This window comes from Mustelus asterias, chromosome 25, assembly GCF_964213995.1.
Source record: "Mustelus asterias chromosome 25, sMusAst1.hap1.1, whole genome shotgun sequence".
Classification (NCBI taxonomy): domain Eukaryota; kingdom Metazoa; phylum Chordata; class Chondrichthyes; order Carcharhiniformes; family Triakidae; genus Mustelus; species Mustelus asterias.
Genome location: NC_135825.1, coordinates 2,966,304 through 2,979,671, shown reverse-complemented (window position 1 = coordinate 2,979,671; position 13,368 = coordinate 2,966,304). Strand labels below are relative to the sequence as shown.

The window sequence follows — 13,368 nt, the reverse complement described above, 5'->3', positions numbered from 1 at the left end:
ACAGTTTGTCTGGGCATTCACTCATTTTGTGTTTGTGGCTTCTCGCTGCTGTGGTTGATGTGGACGCCCTATGTAACCAGAAATGCAGAGGCCATGCCTACCAGGAACACGCTGAAGAGAGAGGCTGAGGGGGTGACCTGACCAGGGGTCCTTAACGTTATGACGGGGTTGGAGCAGATCAATATCGGGCAAATGTTTCCACTTGTGTGGGGAATAAAAATTAGGTGCCATAAATATAACAGAGTAAGCAACAAATCCAACAGGGAATTCAGGAGAAATGGGGAAGTCTCTACCCCAGGGAGCAGTTAAGGTGAATAGTATTGACGCATTTAAAGCAAGTTACATAAATAAATGAAGGAGAAAGGAACAGAAATTTCTTAAGTTTAATATCTTATGCTATTATAGCAATGTTGATGGTATGAGATGGAGGGATAGGAGGAGACTTGTTAAAACATGCAGTCCAGTATAGACCAGTTGGCTTGATGCTGAATTCTAATGTGTACAACACCACCATCTGGTGGATGAGAGATCACATCAGACTGGGTTTTGCAGAAGTGACGGTGATGTGGACACTGCTCTCTCTCTCTCGCTCCAATATGAATGTGGAAATCAGGAAGTTGCTGTCTGAGATGCCCTGTTCTTCCAGAAGCTACACGCTAATAATGTCTCGCTGAGAAATTCACTAGGGAAGGGCGTTGTTGTATTTAGCAATATGCACTAAACTCAGCTGAAAAGTTTGTGTTTGTCTACATTAGCAGCCATTCAATGGCCTGGTACACTGCCACCTACAGGTAGAAGACTGAGATAGTCATGGAGGTGACACACGGACAGTTGGTTTTAAAGGAATACTTTAATAAAAACAAGCTACACAATGAGATCTAATATAAATATTGCTTAACTTTCCAGAACTTTCACAGTATAAATATCAGATAAGAAAGTACCCCAACATTAGACAATTATAAAATACACACACACTCACACACATAAACTCACACACTCACACACACATGCACTCACACACTGATGCGCGACAATCAAGCACGTGGAGCAAGGCTTCAGCTATTGAAGGCTTTTATTAGCAAACAATGGAACTAACTAACACGAGTACACCAGTTCAGACTGGAGGGGTCCCGCCGGAGCAGAGGGTCTTATACCTCTCCCCAGGAGGCGGGGCCCGACCGGGATGTGCCATAACAACATTTACCACAGGTAAACACCCTAACCCAACAACATTATACAACCCCCACAGTGGCAACACCCTAACCCAACAGTAACATAGAAACAACCCACAGTGGTAACCAACGATGGTTCACCACACACACATACACACATTCACGCACACATACACACATAAACTCACACACACACACTCACACACTCTCACACATTCACACACACAAACCCACACACATACACTCACACACACACTCAGGCAATCATGAATGCTGACACACAATCGTGTACACACACTCTCACACATTCACACACTCAGATACACATTAAGACACACACACACAAAATCATACATGCACAGTCGCACATGCAGGCACACACACACTCAGATACACATTAAGTCACACCCGCACACACACAATCACATTGAAAATTAATCTTTAGATAAAGCTCGGCACAACATCGTGGGCCAAAGGGCCTGTTCTGTGCTGTACTGTTCTATGTTCTATGTTCTATTGTGGAATCTCATTCCTTTGGAATTTAATTGTTACTGCTGTAAAGAGAGACACATTGCCAAAGTTTTTCATCTTGCACTCATCAGGACAAATGCAAAAATGTCAAATTTCAAATATTCACAACAATTTATACTACAGGGAATTGTTGTGATGGGTTGGGATTTGATGTTTATGCGGTTGGCCTGATCAGTGCAAATAAAAAGCTTCAGTAACATGTCTTTTTTTTCTGTAATATTCAAATTTTTCCACCAAGCAACAACTTAACTGTTGCTGGAAATTTAAAGTAAGAAAACTTAAGTAAATATCTTCTTTGACTTTTTCTTTTTGTCTCTTTTCTCTCCATTTTAATCCAAACTTTCTTTCCTTCTCTTTGGGTTAATCACCAAACAATAATTTCAGCTGAAAATTCAGAAGCAGTTTCCTGAGCGAATGTCTAATTAGAAAGAAAATATTTAATAAATATCTTTGCAATGTCTCCTTCACTGAGTTTCTGGTTTAATTAGAGGAATAACCAATTACAGTGAAGATTTCTATTTTTCTATTTTTGTTTTTTGCCATTTTCCTATCTTAGGGATCAAAACTTTTGCCTTCAACCTGTGCAACTCCCCTCACACAACAGTAAGTAATCATGAGTAAATGATTGCAGACAAAAGGACAAATTGAAATAAATGGGTAGATTTGCACATACCATGAATGCCACTTGTAACGTTAGTATACCTTCAGGAGATTTTTTTTTAAATCATGATTTCTGCAGCTGTCACAATTTCAGTGATGTCATTGTTGCTGGCTTGACTGGACATGTCCTATTATTGCTACTTAAGTGGCTTAAATGAGGTTCTTGGTGTTTACTCTGGGATTAAAGTTTTACGATCCTGCACTGTTAAGAGGACAGTCATATGTTTTTGGACAGTTTTTTTCCAGTAAGTTTAAGGTTTCATTTTGTGTTTGGCTGCAGTTAGAGTTGAGTTTTAGAAGGGACAGCAAGCTAAAAAGGAATGTTTTCCCTCTTTCCCTGTTGTTTAGAAAACTCTGCTAGTTATCTGAAAGAAAGGTCTTACCTTCCCACAGTAAAGATTCTGCAGTTGGTAACTTGACCAGAGAGTCTCTCCCTGGGGTTCTGACGAGCTGTTTTGACTTTAATTTGTTCTGAGTGAATCCAGAGGACGGCAGACTTCAACCAAAGGACTCAATTTCCTGTATCACGTGAGCATTAGTCTTTGCCGTGTTGAACCTGTTTAAAGGGTTTTGTCTATGGAAGGTTTTGGTTTTGATTGGAACACATTAGATATATTTGTTAAGGGTTATACATTTTAGTGGTTGTTCTGTTTCTTGTTTGTAATTGATAAAAGTTCTTGCTAATTTTCTTACTACACATGTTAACTATATTCTTAAATAAACTTTGTTTGATAAAAGCTCCCCAGTGGGTCATTTGAATCACACCTGAAGTGAAACATATCATGCTTATCCTAACCAAATTCAAGATGCAAAACTTATGATCCAGGCGGCTCCATAAGACACTTTGGAGTTTCTGACCTGAACCATAACGCATCCCACTCCCTGACTGCAGTCTCAGGCCAAACCAAATGTTCCACACCATATCTGCGCATTACCAGAGCCACTGATATGCCCAACTGTAAGATTGCCTGACTCCACACTTGCCTCAGTCCATCTGCTGTTGAAAGCATTATCGTTATCTTTATTGCCTCCCGGTGTAGCTATTCTAGTGCTTCCCACATTGGCCCCAATCTTCTAGATTTCAGCTCATCTAAAACACTGCTGAGTGAGTCGAGCTGTAGTCACCGGGGGCTGGTCATTGTGTTACAGGGAATGTTCTGTCTGTGCGCTCCCTATGCCTGCCCACCTCTCCTAAAAGTAACAACACTTCACCCCACCATCCTTGCAAATTACCATTCCATCTCCAACCTCTCTTTCCCCTTCAAGGTCCTTGAAGATACTATCACTTCCAAATTCTGTTCCCATCTTTCCCAGAACTCATGAATCACTCCAGTCAAGTTTCTGGCCTCACCACAGAACAAAAACTGCTCTTATCAAGGTCATAAATGTCCTTCTATGTGACAATGGAGGTAAACGCTCACTCGCTCGCTCCTCATTCTTCTTGATCTACTCAAGGTCTTCTTGCATGGGAGGGTCTTTTTCCGACCTGCGTCAGAGCCGAGGCGTTGAATTATTTTTATCTTTTGTCTTCCCGATGTCGATACTCCGTTTTACGCCAAAGTCACGGTTTGAAAGAAAAACTTCAGAACCTGGTTAATTTCTGTTTAAAATCAACCTCGTCGCCAGTTTTTCCTTGCTGTATTTGTGTAATGTGACCAATTTGACAACAAGGAGAAAGGATTTCTGAGGTGCCACATTGTGCAAACAACCCAATGCAGCTTTATTTATAAGGTGTTGCCTGAATGGAGTCCAGGAAGAGAGATAAAAACCCATGACTGCCTCTGGTGATGTCACAGCATGTCATGTGACTAATCACACAGAGATGCATTGCTTTACAAAACATAATGGCAGGTTTCAATGAGATTGCTTCACATTCTTCTAAGTTCTAATGAGATAAGCCCAATCAGCCTCTCATTGTGGGCCAATCCTCTCACCCCAGGGGGCAATCGAGTGACCTTTCACTATATCACACTACAGTGCTTCCTCAGTACTACCCCTTAACAATGCAGCATGCCCTCAGTTCAGCTTCTCCAACAATGCAGTGCTACCTATGACTGTGTGGCGTTTGCCCAATACTGACCCTCCAACAGTGCAGTGCTCCCTCAGTACTCCCACCCTGAAAAAGTAACTCTCCCTCAGTGCTGCCCCTTCGAAGGTGTTCTGTTCCCTTAGCATTGCCCCTCCATCAGTGCAGCGCTCCCTCAGTACTGCCCCTCCAACATGGCACTGCTCGCTTATTACTGACCCTCCAACAGGGCAGGGCAATGCTAGTATTCTACTCTGACAGTGCAGGTCTCGTTCAGTACTGACCTTCTGACAGTGCGGCACTCCCTCAGTACTGACCCTCTGACAGTGCGGCACTCCCTCAGTACTGACCCTCTGACAGTGCAACACTCCCTCAGTACTGACCCTCTGACAGTGCGGCACTCCCTCAGTACTGACCCTCTGACAGTGCAACACTCCCTCAGTACTGACCCTCTGACAGTGCGGCACTCCCTCAGTACTGACCCTCTGGCAGTGCGGCATTCCCTCAGTACTGACCCTCTGACAGTGCGGCACTCCCTCAGTACTGACCCTCTGACAGTGCGGCACTCCCTCAGTATTGACCCTCTGACAGTGCGGCACTCCTTCAGTACTGACCCTCTGACAGTGCAGTACTCCCTCAGTACTGACCCTCTAACAGTGTAGCACTCCCTCAGTACTGACCCTCTGACAGTGCAGCATTATCTCAGTACTAACCCTCTGACAGTGCAGCACTCCCTCAGTACTGACTCTCTGACAGTGCAGCACTCACTCAGTACTGACCTTCTGACAGTGCGGCATTCCCTCAGCACTGACCCTCTGACAGTGCGGCATTCCCTCAGTACTGACCCTCTGGCAGTGCGGCACTCCCTCAGTACTGACCCTCTGACAGTGCGGCACTCCCTCAGTACTGACCCTCTGACAGTGCGGCACTCCCTCAGTATTGACCCTCTGACAGTGCGGCACTCCTTCAGTACTGACCCTCTGACAGTGCAGTACTCCCTCAGTACTGACCCTCTAACAGTGTAGCACTCCTTCAGTACTGACCCTCTGACAGTGCAGCATTATCTCAGTACTAACCCTCTGACAGTGCAGCACTCCCTCAGTACTGACCCTCTGACAGTGCAGCATTCTCTCAGTACTGACCCTCTAACAGTGCAGCACTCCCTCAGTACTGACTCTCTGACAGTGCAGCACTCACTCAGTACTGACCTTCTGACAGTGCGGCATTCCCTCAGTACTGACCCTCTGACAGTGCAGCATTCTCTCAGTACTGACCCTCTAACAGTGCAGTACTGACTCTCTGACAGTGCAGCACTCCCTCAGTACTGACACTCTGACAGTGCGGCACTCCCTCAGTACTGACCCTCTGACAGTGCAGCACTCCCTCAGTACTGACCTTCTGACAGTGCGGCACTCCTTCAGTATTGACCCTCTGACAGTGCAGCACTCCCTCAGTACTGACCCTCTGACAGTGCAGCACTCCCTCAGTACTGACCCTCTGACAGGGAAAGTCTTCCTTTGTACCGGCATTGGGGATGTCATAGAGTCGTACAGTGCAGAAAAGACCCTTCGGCCCATCGGGTCTGCACCAACAATAACTACCACTAAAGTCACGCTAATCCCATTTTTCAGCACTTGTCCCATATCCTTGAATGTTAAGATGTTTCAAGTGCTCATCCAGATAATTTTTAAAGGTTGTAAGGTTTCCGGCCTCCACTACCTTCCCAGACAGTTCATTCCAGATTCCCAGCACCCTCTGAGTGAAAGTCTTTTTCTCAAATCCCCTCTGAATCTCCTGCCCCTTCGCCTAAAACTCTGCCCCCTCGTGACTAACCCCTCAACCAAGGGGAACAGCTGCTCCCTACTCACCCTGTCCATACCCTTCATAATCTTATACACCTCAATCACATCCCCCCTCAGCCTTCTCTGCTCTAGAGAAAACAATCCAAGCCTATCCCGTCTCTCCTTATAGCTGAAATTCTCCATCCCAGGCAGCCTCTGTACCCCCTCTAGTGCTATCACATCCTTCCAATAGTGAGGTGACCAGAACTGCACACAGGACTCTAGCTGTGGCCTAACCAACATTCTGTACAACTCTAACATTACCTCCTTGCTCTTATATCCTATGCCATGACTGATAAAAGCAAGTGTCACTCATGTCTTCTTAACTATCCTATTCACCTCCTCTGCCACCTTCAGGGATATGTGAATAAGTACCCCTAGATCCATCTGTTCCTCTGAACTTCCCAATGTCCTGCCATTCATTAAATACTCCCTTGTCTTCTTACCTCTTCCAAAGTGCATCACCGTGCACTTATCAGGGTTAAATACCATCTGCCATTGCTCTGCCCATCTGACCAACCCATCCATATCTTCCTGTAACCTACACTATTAACCATCCTACCAATCTTGGTGTCATCTGTAAACTTGCTTATCATTCCCCCCACATTCTCATCTATATCATTTATGTATATAACAATAATAAGGGTCCCAGTACTGAACCTTGTGGTACACCACTAGACACCAGCCTCCAGTCACTCGAACAGCCTTCTACCACCATCCTTTGCATCCTATTGCGAAGCCAGTTTTGGATTCATCTCACCAAGTTTTCTTGAATTCCAAGTGCTTCAACCTTCTTGATCAATACCCCACGTGGGACCTTGTCAAACGCTTTGACAAATCCATATCAACTACATCAAATGCACTTTCCTCATCCAAACACTTGTTCACATTTTTGAAAAATGTTCTTAGATTTGTTAGGCTTGATTTCTCTCTGCCAAAGCCATGCTGACTATCCCTAATTAACCCAAGCCTTTCTCTCCTTCAGAATTTTCTCCAATAGTTTCCCAGCAACTGTCAACCTGGACTTTCTGCTCAAATCTCTGGAATGAGGTTTGAATCCATGACCTTCTTTCCACCTGAGAGGTGAGAGTGCAAGTCACTGATAGGGTAAGATTAAATAGTCATGACATTGATGGAGGTTTGGTTATGGAGGCAGGTGGGGGTTGAAATGAAAAGAAAGAAAGATCCAAATAGCTTCAATTTATGAAGCATCTCCTGCAGTGACATCATAATTCCCAGTGATGTCATCATGTGCTGACTGATCACATGACCTTCTCTATATTAAAGAGGTGTGACCTCACAAACACAAACCTCCAGCTCATGCAAAACTCATTCATCATCATGTCACCAGCAACCCCCCACCCCCCCCCCCCGTTACAGAATAGAGCACACACCCAAAGCAATACAAGCCAAAACACTCAAACTGGCCTCACGTCTGAAAGGCTTAACTGCCTCTCTATGACCAAAAGGAAAATGTGTTAAGACAAAGACGCGATGACATTGGTCTCGCTCCGTGCTCTGGCAATTTTGATGTTTCTCCTGGCTGTCCCGTTTTTGACTGCGAACCGCGCCACGTGTGGAATCCGATGGGATAACAGCAAACTTTTCCCAGGGGAAACCCAGTCCAGTATCTGGCCTTGGCAAGTGAGCATTGAGCTGGCATTGGAGAACAAGCACTTCTGTGGTGGGGTGATCATCAATGAATTCTGGATTGTCACCGCCGCCCATTGCTTCATGCCGCCAATAACACAGTCCCTGCAGGAGATTGTGGTGGTCATTGGACTGAACAAGCAACTGACACCGGAAACCTGGGTACACTATTCCAATCCTCGGAGCATCATTTTACATGAAGGATTCGATGAGGAGACAGGGGCAAATGATCTCGCACTGGTTAGAGTGAGTGAGCGCATCATTTTTGGAAGATATGCCATGCCTGTGTGCTTCCCAAATGATGAGATCTTCTTTGGGAATATCTGGATCGACTGTCAAATCACAGGCTGGATGAAGACAGGCGAAGACACCACGGACACTCTGCAGGAAGCCCCTGTGAGGATTATCTCCTTCAGAAAATGCAATGCTACAGTTTTCGGTGGCAATCTCCAACCAACAATGATGTGCATGGACTTCGATGAAGATGAGACCATCGGTTGTCACCTGGACAGTGGAGGCCCTTTAGTTTGTAAAGTCAATGAAACACAACAGTATTTCTTAATAGGGTCGGTAAGCTGGGTTAGCGATTGTGAGAAGCGGTGGCCTGGAGTCTTCACTGTGACCAAGTCTTACCTTAATTGGATTGAGCGTATCACCGGACGGTATGGTAAGAGGTTCAATTTCAAGGAGTACGGGGCACAGCTGGCAAATCAAAAGCATAGAATCATGCTAAAGATGAAAATACATAATGCCAGCACTCAGGATGTAGAAAAATCTTCAGGTACAATCACATCCAATCCAAGCCTCACACTACTCACAAAGACGGGAGCCACACTAACACTTAGACTGAAAGCAAGCGGGAACATTTACACCTTTTCAGTGATTGGGATTGTGCTGGTCCATCTCTGCTCACTGCTGGTCACCATATTCCTAATCTGACAGAGATGCCCTCAGCGGACAGGACCAACGCACAGTACAGCAGAGTGATTTCCAAACTGCATCCAAGTCCCTCACTGTTCCATGATGCAGTGCAAAGCTGATTCAGGTGTATTTCTATGAACTATATATTTTTTTCTTCTGATTAAATTTGAATATTAAACATTTATCAGAATAGAAAATGCAGATTTGCAAATTGCTCTGGATTTTTTATTTCCGGCATTAAACTGCAGTTTTAAATTTTAAAAAATATTTATTATTGTCACAAGTAGGCTGACATTAACACTGCAATGAAGTTACTGTGAAAATCTCCTAGTCGCCACACTCTGGCGCCTGTTCAGGTACATTGAGGGAGAATTTAGCATGGCCAATGCACCTCATTCAAACTTAAACACTGGCTTGGCTCAGTAAGAAGTCTCACAACACTAGGTTTATTTGGAATCATGAGCTTTTGGAGCACTGCTCCTTCACCAGATGAGTGGAGAGATGGGTTCACAAACACGGCATATGTAGGCAGAGACACAATTGCAAGATAATGGTTGGAATGAGAGACTCTCCAGTTAATCAAGTCTTTACAGGTACAGACAATACATGTGGAGAGAGGGATAATCACAGGTTAAAGAGGTGTGAATTGTCTCAAGCCAGGACAGTTAGTAGGATTTTGCAAGTCCAGGCCAAATGGTGGGGGTTACATATAGTGTGACATGAACCCAAGATCCCGGTTGAGGCCGTCCTCATGCGTGCGGAACTTGGCTATCCGTTTCTGCTCGGCAATTCTGCATTGTGTGTATTGAAGGCCGCCTTGGAGAACACATACCCGAAGATCTGAATGCCCTTGACTGCTGAAATGTTTCCCAATTGGAAGGGAACACTCCTGCCTGGTGATTGTCGTGTGGTGTCCATTCATCCATTGTCATAGCGTCTGCCAGGTCTCACCGATGTACCATGCCTCGGGACATTCTTTCCTGCAGCGTATGAGTTAGACAACATTAGCTGAGTCACATGAGTCACCTGGTGGGTGGTGTTCTCATGTGTAATGGTGATATCCATGTTGATGACCCGGCACGTCTCGCAGAGGTTGCTGTGGCAGTGTTGTGTGGTGTCGTGGTCACTGTTCTGAAGGCTGGAGAGTTTGCTGCGAACAATGGTCTGTTTGAGGTTGCACAGTTGTTTAAAGGCAAGTAGTGGAGGTGTGGGGATGGCCTTGGTGAGATGTTTGTCTTCATCGATGACATGTTGAAGGTTCTGAAGGAGATGTTGTAGTTTCTTCGTTTTGGGGAAGTACTGGATGACAAAGGGTACTCTGTCGGTTGTGTCCTGTGTTTGTCTTCTGAGGAGGTCGGTGCAGTTTTTCGCTGTGGTGCATCGGAACTGTTAATCGATGAGTTGAGCGCCATATCCCATTCTAATGTGGCATCCTTCAGCGTCTGTAGGTGCCTGTTGCGATCCTCCTTATCTGTATTCAATACTGACAACTGCAAATCTCCAGACGCAATTCTACAACTCATCCGTTTCATCCTGGACCACAGTTCCCCAGTCGGGGAACACTTCAGCAGTCAAGGACATTCATCGTCCGATCTTCAGATAAATGTTCTCCAAGGCAGCCTTCAAGACACACGACAACGCAGAATCGCCGAGCAGAAACTGAGAGCCAAGTTCTTCACACATGAGGACGGCCTCAACCGGGATCTTGGGTTCATGTCACACTATCTATAACCGCCACCATTTGGCCTGGGCTTGCAAAATCCTACTAACTGTCCTGGCTTGAGACAATTTACATCTCTTTAACCTATGATTATCCCTCTCTCCACTCACACTGTCTGCACCTGTAAAGACTTGAATACCTGTAAAGACCTCACATTCCAACCATTACCTTGCAATTGTGTCTCTGCCTATATATACATATATATATGTTTGTGAACCCAACTCTCCACTCACCTGATGAAGGGACAGTGCTCCGAAAGCTTGTGATTCCACATAAACCTGTTGGATTTTAACCTGGTGTTGTGAGACTTCTTACCGTGCCCACCCCAGTCCAACGCCAGCATATCCATATCTTGACTTAGTAAGGTTGTGGATCAAGATAGACCATGTGATAGGGAAGAATCTACTCAAGGGTTGTGGGAGGGGATTAGTGGGCGGGTAGAGTCTATGACAGGACACAAGACACAATGCTTGCCCTGTGTATCAGTGATAAATTCCTTTAAAGATCCAGAAGCAGAGTAAGACCCTGAATGAGCATATCCAAGAGAAATAAAGTTGATGCACCTGATCTAGAGGTTTAAAGGGCTCTACAAATTTGTCAGTGGGGTAACAAACCTCAGCAGATCTGAGAAGCTGTCCCACTACTAGATTTGTTTGCCTTGTCTCCATTAGCTGCCCAAAATTCTGGAGAAATACTATTCAATTTCTACCCCAGTGGCCAACATATTATGTTATAGGGGAGATGATGGCCGAGTGCTATTATTGCTAGACTATTAACCCAGAAACTCAGCTAATGTTCTGGGGACCTGGGTTCAAATCCTGCCATGGTAGATGGTAGAATTTGAATTTAATAAAACCACAGCAATGTGGTTGACTCTCAACCGCCCTCTGCACAATGGCAACTAGAGATAGGCAATAAATGCTGGCCAGCCAGCAATGCCCATGTCCCATGAATGAATAAAACAAAATGTTCTTTGTTTGTGATTCTCTACTGTGTGGCTCTGTTAATCAACATTCTTTATCATTAGTTTTTTAACTATTTCATTGTGTTGGAATGAAATAGCCCACAGAGAAAGACAAGTGTATACAGAGCCCTAGAGATTGCTTTAGCTGATATACACAGACGATCCTATCATATAACATGTTTCTGGTTAGTCAGTTGATGCAGCCACCTTGAGTCAGCAGATCATGGGTTGAAGCCCCAAGCCAGAGACCTGAATATATACTCCAGGCTGATTGTGTTGTCCCTAAAGGGACAATCACCACACCACAGCAGTTAAGGGTCAACCATTGCACTGACACTCCCACTGCCAGTACCGGAGGGAATATTGTGCTCTCAGGAATATTGTTTATTGTTTGAGACTTAAAAACCAAGATCTCATTTCCTTTCTTAGACGGATGTAAAGAATTCAAAGACAGAAGAAGGGTAAGAGTGTCCTAGATAACAATTTCTTAAATGTGCTCAAAGTAGTGGCAATAATTACATCCATTGTCCAATCCTGAAACTATGGGAATATTTGATGTAGGTGATGGGTGTCTCACCCATTAGCTGTATTGGTGCCTTTAACTGGGCAGTGGTGGGCCTCACCTGGGATCAAGGGTCCTGGATGCGAAAATCCCACCCTGCGAGAGCTGCTGGCCAATCAGAGGCTAACTGTTTTGCATTGCTCAGCAGTGCCACTGGGAGGGCAGTGGTTGCTCCGAATAATGCATGCATCAAGGCCCAGGATCAATGATGGACCCAGACCACAGTTAAAGTTAAAGTTTATTCATTAGTCACAAGTAGGCTTACATTAACACTGCAATGAAGCTACTGTGAAAATCCCCTAAGGGGCAAAGGGAGGGGAGTGGGCAGAAAAGACATGGGGTCCCTTGGTCAGGCACTGAGCACTGAGCGGCTGACAATGAGATGCTCCCACCCCCTAGATACTCGTAAGCAACACCGACAGGGTTTACTTTTCAGGTTTCCGGCATAGCAAGCCTCCTCCCCTAGGGGGAGGCAATGGCGCAGTGGAATTGTCACTGGACTAGAAATCCAGAGACCTAGGGTAATGCTCTGCGCACCCAGGTTCAGATCCCACTACAGCAGATGGTGATATTTGAATTCAGCAAAAGTATGGAATTAAAAGTCTAATGATGACCATGAAACCATTGCTCAGTTCAGGACAATTAGAGATGGGCAATAAATACAGGCCCAGCCAGAGATGCCCACATCCCATGAAAGGATAAGAAAAAAAATTGTCACTGGGTGGATACCTGGAGTGGAAGATGAAGTCCTTTTTTGGGATTTTCATTGCTTAATTAAGGGCAATGATTGGTGAAAAGGCAGAAAGCCCATCCACAAATCGCTCTGCCCCAAACCTAATCATAGCAGAGGTGAGAAGGGGACAGATCCTCACCCGACAGACCCACCACTCCCCTCCTGCCAATCAATTGCTCCCCCATCACCAAACGCAGCATGAGGGGAAGGCATTGAATTCTGCCCAATATTTCTATTCCTCTCCCTGGGTTTCTGAGTTTTATATAAGTTGTACTTCGGCCTGAGCCTAAATTGAGTCAAATAGGAAGAGTGGCCAGACATCAGTGTGTGAGTGTGTACGAAGCTGTGTTAAGTGTGTGTGTGTATGTAGCTGTGCTAAGAGTGTGTGCGTATGAAGCTGTGTTACGTGTGTGAGTGTGTATGAAGCTGTGTTAAGTGAGTGTGAGTGTGAGTTGGGGCAGGTGATGGATGTGAGTGTGAGGGAACACTTTGGATCCAGTGATCATAATGCCATTAGTTTCAACCTGATCATGGATAAAGATAGATCTGGTCCTCGGGTCGAAGTTCTGAACTGGAAAAAGGCCAAAT

At 45.1% G+C, this 13,368-nt stretch overlaps 1 protein-coding gene across 1 annotated transcript; it reads left to right on the top strand.

Moving 5' to 3' along the window:
* Positions 1-7,724: 7,724 nt before the first annotated feature.
* On the top strand, positions 7,725-8,819 carry LOC144511701 (serine protease 27-like). The gene has a single exon (XM_078241928.1). It carries the CDS (start codon positions 7,725-7,727, stop codon positions 8,817-8,819), a length of 1,095 nt encoding a protein of 364 aa, XP_078098054.1.
* The last annotated feature ends 4,549 nt before the right edge of the window (positions 8,820-13,368 follow it).

Bases quoted from the DNA above. Each gene is read 5' to 3' on its own strand.
- LOC144511701 (XM_078241928.1), top strand. From the start codon at position 7,725: ATGACATTGGTCTCGCTCCGTGCTCTGGCAATTTTGATGTTTCTCCTG.